This window comes from Mixophyes fleayi, chromosome 7 (genome assembly GCF_038048845.1).
Source record: "Mixophyes fleayi isolate aMixFle1 chromosome 7, aMixFle1.hap1, whole genome shotgun sequence".
NCBI classification, from domain to species: domain Eukaryota; kingdom Metazoa; phylum Chordata; class Amphibia; order Anura; family Limnodynastidae; genus Mixophyes; species Mixophyes fleayi.
Genome location: NC_134408.1, coordinates 136,364,539 through 136,391,541, shown reverse-complemented (window position 1 = coordinate 136,391,541; position 27,003 = coordinate 136,364,539). Strand labels below are relative to the sequence as shown.

The 27,003-nt window shown below is 40.3% G+C and overlaps 1 protein-coding gene across 7 annotated transcripts in view; it reads right to left on the bottom strand.

The window, feature by feature from the left end:
- The window catches only part of GALNT13 (polypeptide N-acetylgalactosaminyltransferase 13), a 208,430-nt gene extending 192,409 nt beyond the window's left edge, over window positions 1-16,021 (bottom strand). For 2 of the 7 annotated variants that reach the window (XM_075180906.1, XM_075180907.1), the window contains exon 1: window positions 15,291-16,013. In XM_075180906.1, the coding sequence (XP_075037007.1) occupies window positions 15,291-15,432 (142 nt within the window). In that variant the 5' untranslated portion in view covers window positions 15,433-16,013. Of the gene's footprint in view, window positions 1-15,290 lie in introns of all 7 variants that reach the window. The other 5 variants (XM_075180900.1, XM_075180901.1, XM_075180905.1 and 2 more) reach the window with 5 other exon arrangements.
- Between the last annotated feature and the right edge of the window lie 10,982 nt (window positions 16,022-27,003).

Sequence of the window (27,003 nt, the reverse complement as noted above, 5' to 3'; positions counted from 1 at the left end):
AAAAGAATTACCGCAGTAATGCGTTAAGTAATGTAAGGGGATCTAGTTTCTATCGTGTGTTTTTATAGCTTTTAATTTATTTTTATATAGGTTTAATAAATTATTATATTGCAATAGATTTGTTATAAAAAAAACAAATAAACATGGTATTTATTAACACTCCTCAGTTAGAGCCATACTTTTTTATGTACTATAAGCAAGGTTTGATTCTTACAGTAATGGCTGTTTAAGGGACAGTGAAATAATTTTCAGAACTACTAATGCTCTAATGTAACCAGTTTAATTTTCTGCCAGTTGCTTTTATCAACAATTCTCTGCATAACATGTGGTCCGAACGTCTGTCTCTTATGTTACCTCTGACGTATTTTAAACTGTCCATTTAAACGGTTGTTGAAGTGCAGCAGAATTACAATTATGAAGTCAGGGATTTTAGAGATTAAAAAAGGAAAGAAAAAAAATTAAAGTAAGGTTGTTAAACCTCTTGGCCATCTGCTCAGTGTGAGGGCGCTTTAAGCACATTAAAGTGGCTTTGCTGTGTATTTCCCGGCTGGTTACTCATCTTGCTAATGATTGCTTAGAAGCATGACACAGGACATAGGGGGCATATAGAGAACCTGTAAGAGGCATTGCACGGTAATATAGGTATAACCGTGGTAATAAGTCTAACAGCTCAAATGCATACACAAAACGTTAAATGCTCGCGCTAAATACAAATAACAATAAGTTTAAATAATTGTTAGAGAGTGGTTTTCAACACAATGCAAAGTAATGCTAGCAGGGGCAAATGCAGGATTTGTAGAGGGGGGTTTCCCCACCACTCCGCCAGTGGGCGTGATCAACATGCATGGGGGCGTGGCTATAATATTAGACAGTACTTGGCTGCTCTCCAACTCTTCCTATCCCCATAATATACATGGGCAATGCTGCATGCACTACTGTTAGGTGCACGCAGCTCTCACTTTTGAAGCAGAGCCGTGTGAAGCGGAGGCAGGGTCCAGCCATCTCAATTATATTATACAGTGCCCCAGGCTTGGAGGGGGGTTTCCAGGCACTAGGACCCCCCCCCCCCTTCAGTTTGCCTATGGCTAGTAAAATAGATTGGGCTGCTCGCTACCCAGTCAGCTGACGCCTACACCCCCCACCCTGTACCTCACAACCATCCCAATTTAGGCAGGACAGTTCTGATTAGAGGGCTCTGTTCTGCCAACCTAATTTGGACAGCTTTGTCCCGATCAGTGGGAAAGTTATGAAGTATTGTCTGGTCCCTGCTGTTCTACATGGCAGTACAGCCGTCAATGAGCGCCTTGTGCACAGCAATAAAGTGGGTGTAGAGGGGAGGAGAGATTGTGGCAGCCAAGCGCTGTAAAGCCGCTAGGCAGCCCGCTCCCCGGGGATGTGGCCACGCCCCATTGAGGTGTGACCACACCCCATCATGTCATGGTCACGGCCCCAAATGTTGGGGGGTATGCCCCCCTATGATAAATCATTTAGTGTTTCTAGTTATGGGTGCAAATGTTTGTTTGCCTTTTAGATAACTGTGTCTTGACATATTGTCTACAATGGAGGCAGTCATTTTGTGGGCCAGTATTCACGAGAAGTATTTCAATGATGTCAATGATTCCTAGTCATTTGATTGGCTGCAGGCTCAATAAGTGCCAGAGTGCATAATGTTTGTTAGTGATATCGCTGGCTTCTAGTGAACTGATAGGCTGCAAGCTCATTGACATTGCTGGAGCCCAAAATATGTCAATCCCCACGATGTGCAAAACAGTGGTGCTCACCCTTTCTTTAGCCTTAAGTGTGGGTGTGACATTGCTATGAAACCTCAGAAAGAATGTCTTGTACCTCTGACAACCAGGTGACCCTAAAATCAGATTCTGGTACTTGGGGTTGCGAACTTGTGACCCAAAGGTTGTGCACCACTTGTGCTCAAACACGTCCCTGGAAAATGACCCCATTTATTTATTTACATTTTTACTCACATTTTGAGATCATTACAGATAACCTTAAGTATCCTTAATGTGTTTAACTTGCAGTAAACACATTAGATGGAACAGGATGTATTCAGAGGAGCACAATGCACCAGAATGCTAGTAAAAATGCAAGAGGGTAAGGTGGCATTACAAACAATAGGTTCTATTTTCAGACCCGTTTACTGCATTGCACTAATCAGTGGTGGCTCAAGACACGGTCCGCCCGGGTGAGTGTACCGCTGCAGTCACGTGGCTCGGCTTCTTTAAGCTAAAAAAAAATGAAATAATGAAAAATCCAATAACTGAGGCGCCGAAGAAGCATTGCTCTCTTCTGTGCAAACGTTGGTGCTATATTTCCTGCGCTCTCTTCAGAGGCAGTAAGGAGACCCTGACCCGCTAGTGGACTCTGACCTCCTCTGAAGAGAGCACTGGAATTATGGCATCTATACCTGCACAGAAGATAGCATTGACTCTGGCACTGAGCATTTATTTAATTTATAAATGCTTCTATCACGGTCGATAACCCTTTTGACAATAAGATAACGTATGAATTAACTTGATAGTGATAACTGTAATTGAGATTGAAAAAACAAACAAAACATTTAAAGCAGATCGAAAGCATTATGCAAATAATTTTTAATAGCAATATTAAAAAAAAATAAAACAATCATTCTATATTAATCATGGAACGGTTTACAGAAGCACTAAAGACTATCATTAGCAATGCATGCACTATATGAGAGAGCAGACAGCGCTCACTAACCTTTTCTACACATTAGATCTCTGCCTAGAGGCCAATCAGCTCTGTAGCTTGTCGGTTTCCATGGAGATCTCCCTGCGCTGTGGGGAATATTTATGAAAACTGGTACAATGAGAAAATTGTGGTGTTGCCCATAGCAATCAGTCAGTTGTTTGTTTCATTTTCTTAACTGCACTAGAGAAATTATTGTTTATTCATGAGATATTTTCTGTTTGGGACACTAGAAAATTGGAGATCATTTCACATTCCCAGGGTGAAACCTATTTATCAAAGATAGTATTATCGGAGACAATAGAATGGCAAAAAAATATTTATTGAAGAAAAAAATATTGTTTTCAGGCCGGGACTATTTAAAATCAATGGGGCTATTATTCTCTGTCACCATCACCATCATGACACACACACACCGACACACACACACCGACACACACACACACACACACACACCGACACCCACACACACACACACACACCCACACCCACACCAAGAGAGACTATGGTCAACTTTATAGCAGCCAATTAACCTACTAGTAACCTACTTTCTATCTATCTATCTATATTTATTTCATATCTATCTGTTCATCTATATATCTATTTCATATCTATCTATCTATCTATATTTCATATCTATCTGTTTATTTATCTATCTATTTCATATTGATCTATGTCATATCTATCTATATATCTTTATTTCATATCTATCTGTTTATCTATCTATCTATCTCACATCAATCTATGTCATATCTATTTATCTGTCTGTCTGTCTATTTATTTATCTATCTATCTCGTATCTATCTATCTTATAGCTATATCATATCTATGTGTCTCAAATCTATCTATCTATCTATTTCATATCGATCTATCTATCTATCCATCTATCTGTCTCATATCAATCTAGGTCATATCTATCTATCTATCTATCTCATATCTATCTATCTTATAGCTATATCATATCTATGTGTCTCAAATCTATCTATTTCATATCGATCTATCTATCTATCTATCTATCCATCTATCTGTCTCATATCAATCTATGTCATATCTATCTATCTATCTCTCCATCTCACATCTATTTATCTGTCTGTCTGTCTATATCTGTCTCAAATCTATCTGTCTGTCTGTCTATCTATCTCTCTCCATGTATATATATATAATATTATATACACTATTGCAACATCATCTTTCTGCTAAGTGATTTAATCTCAGCTTCTACATTCTATCTAATTTTACTCCTATATTAAATATCTGCATTATTATACAGTAGCAATCCTTATACAAACACAGGAAGCCGGCAGATGCAAGAGAGGCATTATCATGCATTTATATGGTAGCTGTTAACACTTGTCTATCTTCTGTCAAATGTTTAAACTGAGCTAATGTTAGGAGAGGGATTCTCGAAAGTATCCCATTTATAGATTGTTAAATTGAATGCCTGAATGATACTGAAATCCATCTGCTTTAACATTTGCAAACTAATTATAAATTGAATATTAGTGTGCTTCAATGCTAATCTAGTCAGATCTTAACAGAAAATCAATAATGATTAGGAGACGGGGAGCAAAGGGCCAGCTGTGAAAATATATTATTATGGGATACAGGGAGACAAAAAAAATAAAACCAGTATCGAAGAAGTACAAACCTAAACAGCTCACATTTCACAAAACAAATCTGATGACAATTGTACCTAAATCCTGCTATGCTACTATTTGCATCACTTCCAAGTTTTTCAATCTCCTCATGGAGATCTGTTGTTTAAATTGTCATCACTGGTCAGCGAACCTCCCAGCTTTCGAGTGCTGTGAATAAGCACAGAGAACGTGGCCACATGGCGATAGGGGCGTGACCATATGGTGATAGGGGCGTGGTCACAAGGTGATAGGGTGTGGCCACAAGGCCTGGTTTGTTCGGGCTGATTGCTGATTTAATTTGTCCCTTCACAGCAGCACAAGGAAATATAGACGTTTTCGACGTTTGGTAATCTGAATAAACATCACCATAGCAAGAGATCTTATTTAGATCCAGTACTCCTGTTTTTTTATAAGTAGAACAACTGTTAGTGGCCATCCATAGAGGTATGTCAACCCGATAGCGTTTGGCAAACAGGTTTTGCAATGTCCTAATATATCATTACCAGTCGTAGTGAATAATGCACTAAGTTTATTTCCTATTTAACTCACTGTAAAATTGCCATTAGAGTAAATCACATTAACATACAGATGACCTCTCAGAATATGTAGTACAGTACTCACTTTAACCCCTTTCCAACTGCTGTCCATAGATTTACACTGACAGCAGCCGACTGTTTTGTGTTCCGGGGCAGTTTAGAACCTTAAAATAAAAAACAGAAGGGCCAAACACAGTGTAGTATACACAGCCCCAGTAATACATCAAAAACAGTGTGGTGAGTAGCCGCGGCTACCGATGATACACTTCTGTTTTTTGTTTGTTTTGTTCTAGGTATTGCGCTTCCAAACAGGTGCTTAAGGATAAGAAGCAGCCTTATACCGCTTTCATACTGCCGCCCCGGCAATATCCCGGGTTTTTCAAGCCGGGTTTTTGCCGGGGCTCGGAGCGTCCCAGCTCAGAAACACCATTCATACTGCACCTCGGACCCGGGAATTTCCCGGGTTGACCCCATTCATACTGCACTGGTCTGTGCCCTGGCAATTTGTGGGAGTCATCACCAGAGCAGTTTTCATTGGCTGAAAAATGGTGATGTTATTTAAAGGCGACTGGATTTCGAACCTTCCACAGGCTCCCACCGATGACATCATCCTCCAGAGACAGGCAGACAGCCAATCAGCTTGTTTTCTGTGCAACCCGGGTTGAAAAACCCGGGTTGCACCATTCATAGTGCAGGCAACCCGGGTCCGACCCGGGAATTACCCCTTGATAAATCCCGGGTTGAAGACCCGGGTTTTTAGACCCGGGATTTTTGACTTGTACCATTCATACTGCACCAAGACCCGGGTCGTTTGAGCTCGCCCCGGCAAAAACCCGGGATTTTGGTGCAGTATGAATGGGGTATAACTGTATATTTGCATAGAACTATGTTGGTTTGATAATTCATGAATCATCTTAGTAAGCTGTCACCTATCGCTTTTTAGCTTAATTCTTGTTTTATTTTTTGGCCTAGAACCGTTATCGCCAGTCATGAATGGGTTATAGGCCACTGAACCTGAAATACAAACCATTAACTTGAAAATATATGAAATATGTATTTGTACTTTTGAATGTCATAAATAGCTCGTATTATTAGATGAATTGTATTTTATATTTAGTCACCCTGTAAGATAAAGTAGACAATGCTTCCCTGTAAAGTACAGTTAGGCCTAAGTGGCAAAAGTGCGATGCCGCTAGCTGTAAGCTGGGTGGATTTCTGGATGTACCAGAGGACACTGAGAAAGTTTGTCTTATTTCAATGCCATCCAAACCAGTGATTGGCAACAAGAGACCAGACGGCAACATGTGGACCTCTACAGTAGAGTAACTTCCTCTCTTAGGAGTCTCTTTATCAAGACCCATTGTTAATGAAGATATTGCTGCTTATTGCAGAGATAGAAAATCTTCTTTTGTACAATTTATTATTAGAAGGTCGCTAGGGCAGCTGAGTGATGCTCAGCTTCCTGGCGGTAAGAGGACTCTTAAGGCTCGCCAGGCCAGTCTGGGGTCAATCTGCCCATGTATGAGTCAGCTTACTGTCTTACACATGCACACTGGAATAGAAGCTTCCAGTTCCAGATTCATAAAAAAATTGTTAAAAGTAAAGAAAATAAAGTGGATTTTTATTTAAAAATAAAATAACTTTATTTACAAAAGAAAAGGAAAAATTGCTTTATCCTGAGATGTCGATAACGATAGGAGGACAGTGGCGGAACTTTTACCTCCACTGTCTACGTTGTATAGGCTTCTTCAAGCTTTGACAGGGACCTAATCGAATCATGGTAAATCACATGGTCACAAGACCAGTCCTTTCCTGACATGGAACAAACAAACACAAGAATCAAGGAAATATTCAACATTAAATTACTTTTTTGACATGTAGTTTATTAATTTTTGCTGTTCCATCCAGAATGCAAACAACAGAGGTAATCTAGTTAAATGAAATCCATCACTCATCGCTCTTTGCATGGGCGTTTTTGCTACTGCCTATGAAAGTCTGTATGTGCCAGCCAAGCAGTCTCTAAGCATGATGCTGTGGAACAGGTCACTGAAGAGATGGCGAGAGGGGCTCTCAGGTGCATTTCGTACAGCCCTGAAATAATGGCCATTGTTTGCATTTTCACTGTCAAGACAACAGCAATGTAATCAGAATCTCTTTGTTATGGCCATTTAAGAGCCAACGGGGCTGGACTGCTAAACACTAAAGAAAATATAAACCCAAAATATTATATTGCCCCAGATGGCAGAGCGGCAGGGGTCCCGGTCATCACTCGGGTGGCTGTCTAATTGATGATTTTCCTGGAAGTAGAACTTCAAAAATTCATCTCTTTTGACACGTTGCAGTTTGTACCAAGAACACTGGCCAACAGGGCCGCCTTCAGAAAAAAATCGGGCCCAGTACGGGCCCAGTACGGGCCCCCCCATGACAGCCAGGCACCAGGATCCGATCGCAGGGGTGGAGGAATCATTCCCCCTGCGATCATGTGATCTGTCACAGGCAGAGAATAGCGGAAGAATAGACAGAATAGCGGAAACCAGCGGCGGGCCCCAGGTAAGTCTGTGCTAAGCTGTTGTACCGGGCCCCCTGGTGAGCCTGGGCCCGGTACAACAGTACCCCCCGTACCCCCCTGATGGCGGCCCTGCTGGCCAATATTTGCTTTAAAAACATTTCAAGACTGTCTTGGACAAGTTACAAGCCGCTGTGTGTCAGAAAAGCAAAGTTTAAAATTTCTCCTACCATCAGCAGCAGGAAAATCGGCTGTTAGACAGTCTATGGAGGGTGAGCATCTACTGAATATCAAGGGTCCTGACATCAGATCTCTCTCATCTGGGGGGAGGGGGTTTATCAGTACAATGCCACTAAATCCCCTTTTATCAAACTGAAAATAGCACTTCATTCAAATGACTTATTTTCATGTTGTAAGAAATCAGGATGCACATTGTAGAGCACAACAAAATCATTTCATGATTCACGAGAAATTGCAATCTTGTGATAAAACAGCTGCTGAACATCTGAACAAGGAATCCTGTTTTTTTTCCAAACAATGCTTCTAAAAAAGAACTAATTTCATTATATGAATTCAGAATAGAAGAGCTGCCTTTATAATATATCCCCATGCATGTAGAACATTCTCTAAATACATTGACATGTACCTAATCTGTTTATTGTATGCAGGTACTATATTAGAGTAGGTCAGAGGAGGAATTTTCTCAGCCTCCTATCAAGGTCATTAGCAAAAGCATTTTGTAAAGATAACAGTTATATCTTCATACAAGTGTTTGCATTGATTGAGTCCCTTGCTATTGATGACAACCTGTTCGGTAGAGTGGCCAGGAGCCACTTAATCTAACCCTCCCCCGGATTATTGTACATTGTATTTAAACTTAACACCATCAATTACTTAATCAAGTGAATCGCAACTTTGCCATAACCAGGTGTAGCTGACGGAAAGGCTGGGTTGTCCGGATCTGGTCTCCTCTACACACTAGTATTAATACCTAGCATGTTGGCGACTACCAAATACAGATACTACTAAAACTATTACAGGTGAAAAAGAGAGGCGTATCAGAAACAAGTGAAATTAAAATGTGCAGCAGAATAAAACCCAGGACCGCTAGTCATCAATAGATAATATTTATATAGCGCCACTAATTCTGCAGCGCTGTATGGAGAACTCACTCACATAAGTCCCTGCCCCATTGGAGATTACAGTCTAAATTCCCTAACTTATACACACAGAGAGAAAGAGAGACTAGAGTCAATTTAATAGCAGCCAATAACCTACCAGTATGTTTTTGTAGGGTGGGAGGAAACTGGAGCACCCAGAGGAAACCCACGCAAACACAGGGAGAACATACAAACTCCTTACAGAAAAGGCCATGGTGGGGAATTGAACTCATGACCCCAGTGCTGTGAGGCAGAAGTGCTAACCACTAAGCCACCATACTGTCCATTAGGCCTGCTCTATTGTTTCCCTTTACAGACAGTCATGTAATAAAGCAACCACTTGTATTAGCATAGAGTGTAGTTCTACCTTAGCTTTGAGAAGGACTGCACATCCTACCTATGTAAAGAACAAACTACCAGCTGGCGGCAGGTGACAATGAACTGTACACTTTGGACCTTTTTTTATTATTATTATTACTATTATTAATAATGTATTTAACTGTATTTAAATGGTGCCACATGAGTTCCGCAGCACCGTACAGAGGCAAACGACAAAACAGCGCTTGTTGTAACAGCTCAATACAGTAAACAAATAACACTACAACTCTCAACACAGTTACTGATAGCCTGGATGGGTAACGGGGTGTAAGGGGTATATTCAGCGCAAGCTGAAACCTGTGCCCATTAGTGTGGTCGCAACTAACAGTTTCAAACCCACTGAAAGAGGTGCAAAGCCAATGGAGGAGTGGAGTCAAGGGGCAGAGAGCCCAAGGAGGAGGTGCGAAGTGTAGCTGGGAAGCAAAAGTTATAGGTAATGAAAACATGAGGGAAGAGGGCCCTGCTCACTAGAGCTTACAATCTAAAGACCTGGATTGTAGCAGTGTGGAATCCCTGTAGGTTTCCTCTGGTCATACCAATTATTGTACTCCCCAAATATGAGCCTGGCTTGGTGCCCCCAAAAACCAGCAGGATGCTTTCTCTGCAGTCCATACTTGCGCACTCTCTTGGAATGTCCGGGAGACTCTTGAAATCCGGGTAGGTCTCCTGGACTCCCGGGAGAGCAGGACATTCTCACCCCCACACGCCCACCTCCCCCTGGGATCTCCAAAAGGCCAACAATGAAAAGTTGTAAAGTATGGCTATGTCACTCTTGGACTTGATTAAATGACTTTTACAGTTTATCCTCTTGGGTGATAATTAAGAACTGCTCATAGCGGACTTCAGAGCCAGCGGTGTTCTTCTTACATAGGTTCCTGCATCACTACAATCGCACTGGGTGCAGTTCTGTGGCCGAACACAGTGATTGAAGTATAAAGAACCCTATATAACCTATAGTATACAGAATACCAGGCTACAAATGTAGGACTTTATAAAATGCAAATCCTTCTGTCAGGACCCTCACACATTGATTCTGCTTTTGATGCAGTGGTTATAGGTGTTACCTTTTTAATAAGAATTTACTTCCCACAATAAGCTCCCAAAAAAACTACTATCAGTCATGAAAAGAAACAGAAAAAAAGAACAGAAAATCCACACTAGTAAATTCGTATTCCAAATGTACCTAATACATTGTCACCTTTACCAAAAATTGCGCAAAGTAGAAATCAGCAGCTGAAAAATGTAATTAATTTTGTAAAGCAGTGGAGGACTAATAACATATGCTAATACGTCTTATTACATCTGATTAACTGCACAGTCATGGTGGAATATGAAAAGCAGACAAGCAGCTGTGTGATATTCACCTCGGTAGTAAACAGTAAAGCAGATGAGCTTTGGTGAATTTCTTATAGGAAACTAAAGTATTAAAAGAAGTGTATGACACGCCCACGGTACAGTGTGTTCCCCAGAAAAGTTTCTCTATCAGACAGCCACCATTAAAGCTGAGCAATTGTACCATTGTAAGCTCCAGACACGGCGTTCTCCCCTTTGTAATCAAATGCATTAAAGAACAGTTAGCTGAATGAGAAGCTCCGTTAGTTCATTAGTTCATCGATAGAGGCAGTTTTCTGAGTGGCTTTAGGAATTAAAATATATAACAATATAACTCAACTTGCTATTCTGTTAAAGAGAAAATATCAAATTTCTTTAATGATCATTTACATCAAAACATTTATTTAGAGTGATATACTGCAATTTGGCCAAAATATCATTTTACTACTTATTTGTACAGATTGGGGCAGATTTTCCATTATTTATTATAGAAATGTTGAGAAAGAACTATGATTTTACTAGATGTATGCGTTCGGGGTGATGGTGAAGGCCTGCACCTAGACTGGGGGTAACCTAAAGGGTTGGGGTGCCATATTATACTTTTAACGTAGTCTTGGCATGATATTTTATTTCCCAACATTCTATATAGTGTACTTTAATGAAGTGCATCGTGTTATCCTATACGCTGTAAGGACCAGTCCTTTCTAGCTGGGACTTAGAGGTATATTTACTAAACTGCGGGTTTGAAAAGGTGGAGATGTTGCCTATCATCATCATTATTTATTTATATAGTGATACTAATTCTGCAGCGCTGTACAGAGAACTCACTCACATCAGTCCCTGCCCCATTGGAGCTTACAATGTAAATTCCCTAACACACACACACACACACACACACAGAAACTAGGGTCAATTTCAAAGCAGCCAATTAGTATGTTTTTGGATTGTGGGAGGAAACCGGAGAATCTGGAGGAAACCCACACAAACAAGGGGAGAACATACAAACTCCACACAGATAAGGCATAGTTGCCAACCTTTGAAGATTGGTCTCCGGTAGTCTGGCGTGGAGGTGGGCGTGAGGGGGCAGGGCTCCGTGATTTGCCGCATTTTGCCCCCACCCTGTGATGTAATGACGCAAACGTGTCTTTTTACCACAGGGGGTGGGCCAAAATGATGAGGCTTGAAATCTGCTCACTTCACTAGGAAGTGGGCAGATGCGGGAGAATTGTCAGCTCTCCTGGGAGTCTGGGAGACCTACCCGGATTTCAGGAGTCTCCCGGACATTCCGGAAGAGTTGGCAAGTATGAGATAAGGCCATGGTTGGGAATCAAACTCATAGCCCCAGTTCTGTGAGGCAGAAGTGCTAACCACTAAGCCACCATGCTGTCCATAGCTGCCTATAGCAACCAATCTGATTCTAGCTGTCATTTTGCAGAATGTCGTAAATTAATGATAACTAGAATGTGATTGGTTTCTAAAGGCAACATCTCCACTTTTTCAGACCCTCAGTTTAGTAAATATACCCTTTAGATTCTTCGAATATGGTAAAACTGAGAATTGTGGGTTTTTTGATGCTTCCCATGCATATTATACACAGTTATGCTACTTTTGAAAAGATCCCACTTCTGTTCAGGACATGACCCATGTACTTCGATCTGCACCGTCATCTGCAGCCATAGGATGTCTGTGTTGGTTGAGTATAATTAACACACTATACTGATAATAATTACAGTGCTTCCCTAATGAGCAGTCATCTTATATATAAAAATCATTGGTCCATTTGTTTGTTTGTCTGCCCGGTTATGCATTTGGACACCCCTGCACCGATTGGGATAAAACCAAAGTAAAGTGGTCCAGTTGGATCCTGAACAGATTTCAGGGGTGGTTGGGGTCCCTGTCGGACCTCCCGTTAGTGTACTCTGGGCAGAACGTTGACCTCGGGAGCCTGTTCTGGACCTTCCACTGGATGGATTTGGACGAAAACTTCACAGAGGGGTGTGAGATGTCTAATGGAGAGATTGGGGTCCTGGCCGGACCTCCCGTTAGTGTACGCTGGGCAGAACTTTGACACAGGAAGCCTGTTCTGGGCCTTCCAGTGGATGGATTTGGATGACACCTTAGCTGCTCATTATTTTTAAAATGTTGACAGTTATATCAAACTCATTGATAACTTAATAGCTTGAAGATTTAAACTCAGGCAACAACTTACATTAAATATGTGATTTGACGCTCTGCAATTGTGTCTAAAATGGACAAATATTTATCACGCTCGGGCTGAGTTGCCATTGTCACTGGGGCCTTACAGTGCGTTTAGAAGAAGACAACAAGCGTAGCCCGATTCTGGTAATCTACTGCCATCTTGTCATACTGTCATCGGTGGCTTAGTGGTTAGCACTTCTGCCTCACAGCACTGGGATCATGAATTCAATTCCCGACCATGATCTTATCTGTGTGGAGTTTGTATGTTCTCCCCGTGTTTGCGTGGGTTTCCTCTGAGTGATCCAGTTTCCTCCCACACTCCAAAAAAATACTGGTAGGTTAATTGGCTGCTATCAAATTGGCCCTAGTCTGTCTGTCTGTGTGTGTGTGTATTAGGGAATTTGGACTGTGAGCTCCAGTGAGGCAGGGACTGATGTGAGCGAGTTCTCTGTACAGCGTTGCGGAATTAGTGGCGCTATATAAATAGCTTATGATGATGATGATCTTCTGACTGCATTTACCAAATGTACGATAATTATCCAACATCGTTTGGATTACTATTGGACTTGTAGGTCTTTTTGGTGTCACATTTAACACAAAAGCGGACCAATCATCCATATTGCTACAGATATCGCAGGGGTGGTGTCTTTAATATTCAAACCTTTGAAAAGGATCATTCTATAAAGACCCGGGGGCCACAGAAGACTGGTTATTATAGCTTTACAGCATTGGAGCCATTCAATAATCTAATTATTAAAACGACCCAGGCAATGTGCTTAGCACAGTCACAAAGAGCACAGGAAGCCCTATTACCAGGTATCATAGATGACTTTAATAAAAAAAAACAATGTGTACATGTGTTGCATCAAAGCTATTATATCATCCAGAGTTATTTATTTCAGTTGCCTCTGGATTTGACACAATGCTACTCTACATCTATAACTGTACTCAATTCACTGAGCAGGAGCAAGCCTTGTTGTACCCAATGACAATAAAAAATACATATGGCTACCTAGATACTGTAAAGGCTTTGGTGAAAAACACAGAAGGAAGTCAGAAAACAATCATTATATTTAGTAGAATTTGCAGGAGCAAACCAATAAACTAAACTCTTTTAAAAGTGTAAAAAGCTGCATTAATCTGCTTGAAATGTCCAAGAAATTAGACTTTACTGCAAATATACTTCAAATCCATATACAGCAATATATTGTCCTATATGCTTCGCTCTAGAAATACATGTGATTGTTAAGGTCTTTCATGGCAGAATGCATGTATTATGTATGTTTTCTGCTGTGTTTGGATTACACATGTGTTCGTCCGTGTACATTATTTATATGCGGAGACTATCTTCTGGGTGAATGTTGGTGACAGAGATGACTGTAATCCCTGCAATACAGAAATCTTTTATTTGTTTTCTTTGCTGGATTAGTTTATCTTTGATAAACATAAATGAACATTTGTCTTTTCATTTTGGCTTTTAAAACATGCCAAAAGCACTGGTGTATCTTCTAAAATGACAATTTATGCAACTCATCCACTAAGAGCATTTTTGTGGGGGGAAGTGTAGCATGCACATATCCATTTCAAATGTTCTGGATATAATTTGATGTTGCATTAAACACTACAACGGGCACCTATTAAATGCCACTGTGCAATTAATTACATCAGTTGTAATGATTGTGTCTGAGAGCTATTGAAATGATCCAGGCAAGGTAGACGATAATGTGCTACATTCCGAGGTCCAAGGAAATTCAATCACACTGGCTCTCATTGTCTAGGTATAATATAAAATATTAAATAAATTAGTTCAAGATATTTAATACATGTCTACTACACCGAAGTGTATACTGTTGGCAATAGTACACTTGATATACTCAACCAAGTCAATGATGTGACAAGTGGCACAGACTTGTGCAAAAATATGGCAGCATTCAAAGAATGAATTAAACATAATTTTCTAATCACAAAGAGCAGCTCAGATCTGCAAAAATAAACAAGACAGTAAAGTCATCTTAATTTTTTGCATCTGTACTTTTTTTTGTCCATGAGTAACCTATTGTAAGTTTATTTCCTGTTCTGTGTTCTACCACTCAAGGCTTATGACCCTATATCTATACAATGTTATAATGTTGGGCGGGTAAAACACCAACTGTTACCAACTTCAAGGTACAGTATCATTTAAATATGTAATGCACCTAGTAACACAAGTTTTACACAAACGATTGAAAATATATTTATACAAGTTAAATACAATCCAGGAATACTTCAGCCCAAAACATACCTTGTTAACAACTTTTCTCAGGCACATTTAAAGGGCATTAGGGGTATGCAAGTAAGACAGTGTGTCGATTGTACAAATCTCTGCTGTTAATCTATTATTCTAGAAGAGTCCAACAAACCTTCATGGCTATATAAAAGCATCACAGTAGTGCACAATTATACATATTTACACATGTTGCTAACATGACCACCACATAATCCCCCTGACCAAACCAAGAGTAGATTTGTTCAAATATTGAACAATGGATCTTATGTATATATATGTCATTGCAAATAGTTTACATTTGTAATCATTTCTGTTTGTTTTTTAAAGTATATTTGTTTTTACAGATGAATGGATACATTGTATTGCTAACCATAACTTTGCAGAGTATCTGTCAATAATATATGGTGCACCCAGGTTGCATAATGTCAATATTGTGCCTTCTGCCCAATAACATTCATTCTGCAATGTCACCTGGAGCTTGATACAAGGTGTTCCTTGTCTGCAGCAGTTTCTATACAAAGTGACCATACAGTGTTAGAGTTTAAGGCTTACCCCTCAGTGCAGGCAGCAGAGATCTGTCTCTTCTGTCGTCGCATTTGTTACATTCACTGAAGTAGAGGAGTAAAAAGACATCCACCAGCACCCACACCAAAGACGTGGCCAGGACCACTTTGCAATAGATAAATCTTCTCATGTCCTTTAATGAGAATCTACTTGTCACACTGTATATGGGATCGAGCCACTGCTGAAACCAGTCCAGACCTCCCAGATATAATCCAGCATGAAAGCCCAGAAAAGGACATCCCAGCGTAATTAACAGCAGGAAGACGACTGATGAACTTTTAAGGCTAATTTATGGCCTCGGGATTGTGATGGATGCTAATTGAAATGCATTTGTCACGGCTGATGGACCCAGCAGCCTCGGCACCTTGATGTTCGCTTTGCCTGCAGCGGCTAGAGGTGACAAGATGCAGAAAAGGGGGACTGTATGGAATTGCTGATTCTGTGTTGCCAGGTTACTTGAGAGAAGAGGGGCTTTAATTATTTTTTTCCTATTGATATCACTTGCTCAGCCCCCTTTGTTCCAATCCTGGCTTCTTGTCTTTCTGTGGAATTAGCATCTTCTCTGCATGCATCCGTGCAAATACATACAGCCAGGAGGAATGTAAAAGCTCCTTACATGACTGATTCCTCGCCAAGGAATCCTTGAGATATGAAACAGGATTCAGGATGTAACCAAGCTCCTGATTGGTTGGGTCTCTCCATCCCTGATTGGGTGCAAAATATTCCCATTTTGGAAGTGCAAGGGGGGCTATTTAGTTTATTGCTGCAGTTTGGGAAACAGAAGGTTAAACAGAGGGAGGGTTGAATAAGGGCTGTGCAGTCTGTGTGACTGCAAACACGTGGTGGTCAGGGGGGCCGGCTTCATAGACAGCAGGACAGCTGTCTAATAGACGACGTTATAGAGCGAGGTGAGAAACAAGGAACAGGCTGAGGCACAGTGGAGAAAGCTGGTACTGCACATCATGTCATGTCTAGAAGACCTTAGTTAACTCATAAGTGACCGCAGGTAGTTTGCACCATAATAGCTAGAACCATTTTTTTGCGTTTTCATAGTAGCATATTGGAGTCATTATTTTACAAGCAACATAAAAAAACATGTATAAATGCAAATGAAAAAATGCAAAACAAATGTAATGTGTGTTTCTCTTTAAAGAAAACATACGTACAGTGGGTATACGCACATCCAGATTCAGCAAGGAGCTGATCTGAAGATGCGTCTGTATATGAATACGGGTCTAGGTCCGCTCTGCTCTAACAGACAAGACACTGCAGAATACAGTCATGGCCAAAAGTTTTGAGAATGACACAAATTATATTTTTTACAAAGTCCGCTGCCTCAGTTTTTATGATGGCAATTTGCAAATACTCCAGAATGTCATGAAGAGTGATCAGATGAATTGCAATTAATTAATTTCAAAGTCCCTCTTTGCCATGACAATGAACTTTATCCCCAAAAACAACATTTCCACTGCATTTCAGCCCTGTCACAAAAGGACCAGCTGACATCAGGTCAGTGATTCCCTCGTTAACACAGGTGAGAGTGTTGACGAGCACAAGACTGGAAATCACTCTAATGCTGATTTAATTAGAATAACAGGCTGAAAGCTTTTAAAGGAAGGTGGTGCTTGAAATCATTGTTCTTCCTCTGTTAACCATGGTTATCTGCAAGGAAACACGTGCAGTCATCATTGTTTTTGCACAAAAAGGGCTTTACAGGCAAGGATATTGCTGCTAGTAAGATTGCATCTAAATTAACCATTTATCGGATCATCAAGAAATTCAAGGAGATAAAACAATACTGGGTAACATATGTATTGGACGTACAGTCATGGCCAAAAGTTTTGAGAATGACACAAGTATTGGTTTTCACAAAGTTTGCTGCTTCAATGCATTTTAATTCATTTTTCATCTACAAGTTTTGCAACTTGTCATCTACAAGTTGCAAACTATCCAGGTGTGCAGTGTATTTAGTTTAGTGCAAATATGCCTTTTGTTCGGCTCAGGCTTTCACAGTGTCATGCATGCTCATTAGCAAAAAAAACCCAGGATGTAGCAATCCTTTCTTCAGCTGATGATCAGATACATTTCCCTGAAACTTTGTTAGGGATTTCTTGTCTTGCTGATAAATAATGACTACTTGTTAAAGGGATAATGCACAATCCCCATATCTCTGGTACTTTTATTTTAGCCACGTTCACATCTTGGTCAGTGAAGCTTAACCAAACTAGGGTCATTGTACCTTTGCACCCGGGCAAAACCATGTTGCATTGGAAGGGGGAGGTAAATTTAAAATGTGGGGACAGATTTGTAGTTGGGGTAGGGCATGTCCTAGTTCAACTTTAAATTTCAGTGTAAAAATAAAGCTATCAATTATTTGTGTGCTAAAAACAGCAGCCAGTATTTAACTTATGTGCAAAATAATAAAGTAATTTGCACCCCTTGCATTGTAACATGGTTTCTCCAGAAGCAAACATACTCCTATTTTTTTGTTTTTCTCTCTTTAACGACTCAAGCCCTATGGGTGAAAGTCAATTCAGCACAAGGTCCCGTAGGAGCCTCACACGATGTACCGCTGAGCTCTTTTCTGGTTATTATGCTTGCACCTCAATAATCAGTGTACAAACATCCCGCAGTGAGACACCATGCGAGGCTCCTACAGGATCTTGCAATGAATTGCATTGCCCCCCCCTAAGAAAAAAGAGCTTGCTGTACATAAGCGAACACTGGACAGACATGGGTTCAGCATGGCCAGTGTGGATAACATGAATTAGATTCATGCATTACTCTTAGGGGCGGGAATCATGGCTGTGCTCATTTCTGGGTACCATGCTACCCGGACAACGCTGATATTCCTGTGCAACTATACGGGGTGCGAGGAGAAGTCTGTGATGTTAGATCGCTGTGGAGTGCCTTCCCTGCTGCTCCGGATGCACTCCGTGGCTCTTTGTGGGGCGTTGTATTCCCTCTAACATTCAGGATAACCAATGTTCATTTATTTATTTTATACTAATGGGGCATGTGGCATGGGAAAACTGAGGGGGGGGGGGTTCCCAGTGCCCGAAAACCCCCCTCCAAGCCTGGGGCACTGTATAATTGAGGTGGCTGGACCCTGCCCCCGCTTCACACGGCTCTGCTTGCACCTAACAGTAGTGCACGCAGCATTGCCCATGTATATTATGTGGTTAGGAAGTGTTGGAGTGCAGCCAAGCACTGTCTAATATTATAGCCACACCCCCATGCATGCTGGTCACGCCCACTGGTGGCATGGTGAGGAAACCCCCCACTACAAATCCTGCCTTTGCCCCTGTGTGGGGATGGCAGTGTAATGCTGTGGGCAGAAACAGTGTGGGTGCAGAGCTAGAGGCCTAGGGTGGCACATAAAGGAAATCCAGTCCTGCATTTTTTGTTACTGGTGGGTGGTATATAAACGTGTCTATCTTATAAGCCATCTACAGTACAGCTAAAGGTATCCAAAGTTATGTTTTCTGCCATGTTATTTTACTAAACCCCGACAAATCCAGTAACTGCCCTGGTATAAATGCATTTATGTTTCACATTTAGTTGTTGTTATCCACAGGACTCCTGTCTTGTATCACACTGTTTTATCTTATTCACAGTGCTTAGCTTCAGCAGTGATAAATGATTTAATGTGATGTGATAATCTATTAGCACCGTTCCATTATGGACTGTGAAGAAAGGCTCTGATTTACTGCCCAAGTGGCTGGAAAATTGACCTTACGCTTAAACTTGCAGGTTTTAAAGAATAATTCAGGGAAAATTCAATTTATGTAAATGTAGAAACTTTTCCTGTGCTCTTCTTTTATATAAAGATACTCTAAAAGGGATATTTCACTGAAAAGAAATGTCCACTGAAATGTAACTGTTTAAATTCACATCCTCCAATTTATAAATAGATTTTCAAACATTATGGGGGGGGGGTATTCAATTGTTAGCGAGATTTTTTTTCCCCTGGCGTGTTAAAAAAAAAAAAATCTCCCGCGGGTTTTTTGTCGGCAGTAGCGACCGTTTTCAGTTAGCGCAGCGGGAAAACTTGTGCAATTCAGTTGAAAAAAAGGGAACGCTGCCCCAGCGCGTTGACAATTGTGGTTGCGAGATTTTAGGGGAGTGGCAGGGGAGTTATAACGCTGTCATGTATAACACAAAAAAAAAGTTTGAATACATTTCCATACATTAGATTGCATTACACATTGATACACATTGATAATATCTACATACAGTCCTTTCTTTTAGCATATTTTTTTATTGAACTATTTTTTTTACCATATAATCATCTACACTATGTCAAAACACATTACTACATTCATATTTGTACCAAAAACATACATTAATCTAATTAATTAGTGATTTTATTTTTTAATTTTTTTTTTTTGCTTTTTTTATTTCAATATTTTTTCACAAGAAAATCAACTTACACAAGTTAGGCATTAGTGATAAACATAAGTTTAACTTTTCTTCATCATTTTTACATGATTTCAAATACTTTTCAAAGGTTTTTTACTTGTTAACACACCCCAAGGAGGTGCGAGATAGAACAGCATATTTTTCCTGTTTTACCCGCCACGTTAAAAAACAATTGAATAGCTTTTAAAGCGGCTGCCTCTTGCACACCCTATACTTTCAATAGACCTTCTACTGGAGCACGAGAGGACCGGTTCATGGACAAAAAATGTAGCGTTAAAAATGGAATTGAATTGTGGGTAAATTTAACTCGCTTGAAAATGATAAAAACAGCGTTAAAATGACTTAACGCGGTCAAAAAAAACCAACATGCTGACAATTGAATATCCCCATATAATTCATTTTGTCTGCTCCTTTTCTGTTGATAGCAAAAACTTATCAGCTTCTCTGTAACACTAAGGGCTAACTGCTGTGCAGAATGCAGGCACATTGTTTCAACAATTATTTTTTTTTAAAAAAAGGAACTCTAGTTTTGGTTGCCTGCAAGTACAGATGTGGTGTACAGAGAAGGAACGGGGATGCGAGAGCTCTTATGAGTATATTTTCATAGTGAATTGATATCCATTAGATGACATTTCCAGCTCACAAGTAGATAGGTTATATAAAAAAACACCATAAATGTTTCTTTTTCAACAGAAGGCAGCAAATCTGATCTATTGATGGTTTTGGATCTTCGAAATGATGTGTGGAGTTCCCTTTTAAACTATTGACACTTTTTTTTATTTTAACAGTTCTACATGCTGTTGTGGGAGCTCGTACAATAGGTGCTCGTACATCAGTGACTGCCAGGAAATCCAGAGAAGGTGCCGGAATTGTTCCATTCAGTTCATGGAACCCTGATCAGAGCATATAGCGTTCAAAGTGCTACATCTTCGTGTGAATAGGGGGACTTCTTACACCAATAGGCTCTCCCAGGGCAATGGAGAGGAACAGAGGTTGGCTGGAAACTTTTAGCCCTGGGGTGATTGTCCAACCAAGTGTCTCTGTGTGTGCCACCACCAGCCAATGAGGCTATGGAGGAGGCGTGCCCTCCTACCCTCATTCTCTTAATTAGCAAACCAGAAGAAATGCTTTTCATTCACCTGCAAACCAGGCGGCGCCCACAGAAATGCACCCTCTTCACGTGTTAAAAATAATTTTATTATCTCTTCCTGCAATACAATATTTCTTTTATGCATAAGGACATAACCTGAGGTGCACTAATTTGCCCAGCTCTATTTAGTTTTCAACGGCCCCATATGCTCAGCTTCTTCCATCAATATCATTCACATTTAATACAAAGACCCCATAATGCAATAAGCCCCTAAAATATATTAATAACCCCCACTAACCTCACATTACATTAATATCCCCCACATAACGTTAATACCCCACCAACCCCACATATCATTAAACAGCCTTCACATAACATTAACCCCCACAAGTCCCCACATAACATTATCTGATGCAACACTACATGATACAGTGGTGAAGTCTCCTTGGTGCGGGTGGGGGGGGGGGGGGGGGAGTGAAAGTTGGAGATAAGAACCGATCAGGGTGACTTGTCCTGCGGGACCAATTTGTTCACAAGTTGTTTTTTCTTTTACATATTACATCATAATTTTTGTATTTTTTTTTTTGTGATGACTGACTGGAAGTTAAACACGGAAATGAATACTACTTAATGACTGCATATTGGTCATCGTCATCTATTTATATAGCGCCACTAATTCCGCAGCGCTGTACAGAGAACTCACTCACATCAGTTACTGCCCCATTGGAGTTACAGTCTAAAGAGAGACTAGGGTCAATTTGATAGCAGCCAATTAACATACTAGTATGTTTTTGTTGTGTGAGAGGAAACCCACGCAACCACGGGGAGAACATACAAACTCCACACAGATAAGGCCATGGTCAGGAATCGAACTCATGACCCCAGTGCTGTGAGGCAGAAGAGCTAACCACTGAGCCACCATACTGATCCCCATTAGGCAAGCATTTTTCTTACGGCATGACTCTACTACCTCTAACAAAGTTATATGCACTCAGGGGCAGGCTTAGTTGATGGGCAGGGAGGGGCATCTGCCCCGGGGTGGTCCCATAGTGGGCTAACATTTGCCAGCCCTCCCCTGCATACACTATGATTCATGTTCAGACGAACGTCTGTCTGCGTAGCGTATATTACGTGATTCCGCGCTGCGACTACCCATAAACGGACATTATGCCAATGAGAGTAATTGCTGGCGATTCATTTCCACAAGCAAATAACACTTACATCTTCCTATTCTTGCTACATGCTCTGCTAAAGAGAGGAGCTAATCAATCAAACTGTTCAAGTGAATTGAAATACAACTAAATTTCCCGGAATCATCAAGGAGTTGTTACTTTCAGTTATGGATAACAAAATGAATCAACAGAAACAATATATGTACCGCTTAGCTAACCAATCAAAAGAACTGACAGCTAGGCCGGGGAGTAACACAGTTTGAGTCCCTTAAGGATTCACAAATAAACACATAGTTCTATTAAAACTGTAACAAAACAAAACTGTAAACCAATGTTATCAAACATTGACCCAAACCATGTGCACAGAATACTATCTAATCCATATAAAATACGAGGCCTAGCAGAGAATTACAATTATTTATAAACATTATAGTTAATGTGGCATATAGTATCACTAACCCCAGCAAGTTCTGTACATATGTCTAATTAATTATAGTCAAAACATATTATGGCATGAACTGAACAAAGAATGCATTTAGTTAATGGCTAAAGTTCTCAGTTATGAATAGAATGCTGAATTGCAATTGAAGCAGGTGGGTAAAATGAGTGTACATTATATATATTTATAAATCTCAGCCAGGGACTTCATAAGAAGCAATTAAAGTTACATTGGTCATAAATACCAGTGGATTATTCGACATTCAAACTCTGTATTGACTTGTACCCTATGGTGTTAAAATTCTGCATTTTACATGACTTTTTAATGCCAATTAAATTATGTAAATGGAAGTGAAAATAAAACCCATTCTACCAAATGTGTTTTTAAGTGAGTTTAACTTGAGACGTGGTACAGTGTGTTACTTCTTGTTCTATTTCAGAGCAGTCGATGTGCTTGGAGAGCATTTTAATCAAATGCATTTTACAGTAAATGCACAAAGACGATATTTATTTTCTCTTTGTATTTGTCTAATGCGAATATAAAGATATACATTTATCATATTATTCCTGTGGCGTGGCATACTCGGGGCATGGACAGTTTCTGGAAATGACAAAGAGCAGGCAAAAGAGAGACAGACACGGGTTGGGTATAATATAACGGACGTGTAAAAGCCGATACTACTCACCCCTGCAGGATGAAACCGGACAGCTCATCGCCGACTCACTGAAAAGACTGACACCTTCAAACGCAGACATTCCTCAATTGCGGCACCTGAAGAAGCAGTCAGCGGTTGATGATTTCACATTGAAGAGACTGAATGTGATACGAGTTCTTCAGGTAATATTTTAATGAGGCAACGCCTGTACAAGGTTCATTACTAAACCATGTACCTTGTACAGATGTTGCCTTCTTACATTATTACCTAAAGAACTCGGATCACATTCTGGGGTATATTTACTAAACTGCGGGTTTGTAAAAGTGGAGATGTTGCCTATAGCAACCAATTATATTCTAGTTATCATTTATTTAGTACATTCTACAAAATGACAGCTAGAATCTGATTGGTTGCTATAGGCAACATCTCCACTTTTGCAAACCTGCAGTTTAGTAAATATACCCCTCAGTCTCTTCAATGTGACATCATCAACCGCTGCCGGCTTCTTCAGGTGCCGCAATTGAGGAAAGTCTACGTTTGAAGGTGTCAGTCTTTTCAGCGAGTCGGCCATGAGCTGTTCGGTTCCATCCTGCCGGAGTAAGTAGTGTCGGCTTTTACTGGTTCGTAAAAGTGACGACCACCGACAGACACAGCCTTCTCAGTTTGCTATTTGACTGTATTGATAGATAAGCAGTGTCTAGCATGTTCAATCCCTGTATGAACACAAATCTGTCATCTATAAAAACTGTACATTAAAAAGATATTAAAACCTTCTGAATCTATATAAATCTTTAGCTCTGAATGATCACCTGAGATCAGTATCAGAGGGATTCAGTACCGGCGGGTGGGGGTCGGGCCTTAGTGACACGATTCACAGTGAATTGCGTCATCCTGGCCCCGCCCCCTGCTGCAGTAGGACAAAAATTGTGTCATTCAGCAGAGGGGGCGGGGCTGATGACTCGATTCGCCTGGTCACACCCCCAGGGCAGTGAGATCACCCTCCCAGAGGGGAGATCTCAAATGTAGGCAAGTATGCTTTAAATACCTCCCCTCCAGGATCTCTAAGGTCCAAGGGGCAGTACAGGGGGCATGACTACGTGATTTGCAGCATCACGCAGTAGGCGGGTGGCCAGCGAATCGGGAGTAGGAAAGTATGAGCTAATTAAAATAATGCCTTAGTGATTTTAGCGGGGAGTAAAAGAACGAGAAGAGGGAACACAGTTTTACAAAAATGGTGTGTATTTGTTAATAGTTGTATATTGCTATATGGATTTTATTGAGACCGGTGATCTAAATTTAAAAATAACGTAATGTAAATTTAGAAGCGACGGTATGAAAAATGTAATGGGAAATTAATGTCATTTGATAGTTTTACAATGAAGGTAGTAGGAGGAGTGGCGGTATGGCGTACCACCGTATACACCCCCCACTTCCACCACTGATTCAGACTGTACTATTACTGTTAGACTGATAAAAACTGCCTGGCAGGTTCAACTTAAACAACAATTTGTGAGAATAGAGAGTCAGATATGCGATTGAAATATAGAATGTTTTAGAATCTTTGTTACATTTCAGCCTTTTGTCCTGGCCGACTGCCCTGCGAGAGGACTTTGGCCTTTCATTACAATAGTGAGCATAATGGAAACGAGCATCGCCTCTGGATCACACAGCTAGGCCATTCAGTCAGATTTCCGAGCTCCCATCATTACACCATTTTATAATTTAAAATGTAACTAATGGCAGGGTCTTTCCACCCAGCTGTGACATTAACAATTCAGGCTATTAACAAGGATTCATTACTTTCTAACTATAAATAAATAATTCTTATTGAATTTCCTAAAAGGAACACTGAATCTATTCATCACATTTCGGCTGCTTGCATAATTGAATGGTATTCTATCTCACCTTTTCTTTTCTATAATAAAATTATTTTTTTATTTTCAGTATTTATTATAGTAGATAAGAAGTAATATGTGTGGGATGGTATCAGCATGCTACAAATTGCAGGGTGATATAATGGAACACTGGCAATTAAAATGGATTTGTTATAGCATATAGTTCTTTTGTTTTAATCATTTAGTTTATGAGCTTACAGTCAAAACAAATAAACATACACTGAACCCATAGTCATGTAACACGGTGGCTCAGTGGTTAGCACCTCTGCCTCCCAGCACTGGGGTCATGAGTTAAATTCCCGACCATGGCCTTATCTGTGTGGAGTTTGTATGTTCTCCCCGTGTTTGCGTGGGTTTCCTCCGGGTGCTCCGGTTTCCTCCCACACTCCAAAAAACATACTAGTAGGTTAATTGGCTGCTTTCAAAATTGACCCTAGTGTCTCTCTCTCTCTGTATGTATGTGTGTATGTATGTATGTTAGGGAATTTAGACTGTAAGCTCCAATGGGGCAGGGACTGATGTGAATGAGTTCTCTGTTCGCTGCGGAATCAGTGGCGCTATATAAATAAATGGTGATGATGATGATGATAGTCATGTGGGGCAGTGATGCTAACCACTGTGCAACGTGCCGCCCACACAGAGCTGCAGGGACATAAAGTGGTTATACTGCTATTGGTGCTGGGTCTGTGGTGTGGTTTGAGGGTGGCATTGGTAGATAGGCATACAGGTGATAGACGATGCCCAGGGCTAAATTTACTATGGAGCCCATACTAGACACATGACTATAGTTGCTCTGTACAAGAGGACAGCAATTTACTTGTTTTATGGTGATTTAGTGTGTTACTTTTAATATTCCTTTTTTGATATCTCAGGGTAAATATATCAAACTTTCTAAAAAGGAAAAGTGTAGGTGTTGCCCATAGCAACCAATCAGTTTCTAGTTATTATTTATCTAGTGCATTCTACAGAAGGATAGCTAGAATCTGATTGGTTGCTATGGGCAACATCTCCACTTTTTCAACCTGCAGTTTAGCAAATATACCCCCCCAGCCTTTAAATCAGGCTTTATTACTTAATTACAGTGACACACATTTTGCACCTTCCAATTGCAATTTTGTGAATAAGAGTATTTCTAGGTGTACTATAAGCAATGTTATGCAAACTTTCAAACATTTTGTGACACAATGAGTAATTTTAAGACATAAAACTGAGCAGTATTATAGTAGAAAAATGGAGAACTTGAAATGAATGAACTGAGTGATCCTAAAGAGTCAGAATATTTGCTTTTCAAGTAATGCCTTCACTCGTTCCATCTAGCACATTTTTAGGTGTATCTGCAATACTGGGCACAGATTGATTTTCCAAACCAGTGCCAACAACTGCAAAGTGGGCGCGCACCTACAAAGGAGCTTGGCATACAAGTAGGTGCACTCATGGAATTAAAGAAGTGCCGATCTGCGTTTTTTTGTGGTTTGTAATTGAGTCAAGATGTGTTTGTTCAAATCACTGTCTATTTTTAAGAATTAAAGTGTGCACGTTGCCTTTATGTAATCGAGGCACCTTTTTGTAGAATAAACCGTTCCTTGCGGGTATGCCACCTATAGGTCAGCACCACCATTGAGTTCCTACTGGAACAGAAAACATAATTTGCCTCTTTAATATAATGAAAACTAAAGTTTGCCTCCATATGACCACGAGGGGCCAAAGTACATCATGACTGAGAGAATATGAGTCCCTTGATCTGCCCAAACCCAACCACACCCATATGATTGAGAGTCCACTCCCATTTCTGGGTCTGCAAATCTGGGCAGTCCCACCAAAATAGTGTCTGCTGCGAGGTACTTATTACTCTTGTAATAGGTGAGTAGTATATATTTAATTTCTTCGCAGCAAGTCACTTATATATACGGTGAGTCCTATATATCTCTTTTTTCTCTTTTGGAAAATGATATTGACTTTGAGCACTTCGATCTTAAAACAATACAAATGATGTATTTTTTAGTGGTCAATTTTGTGTCAAGTTGTACT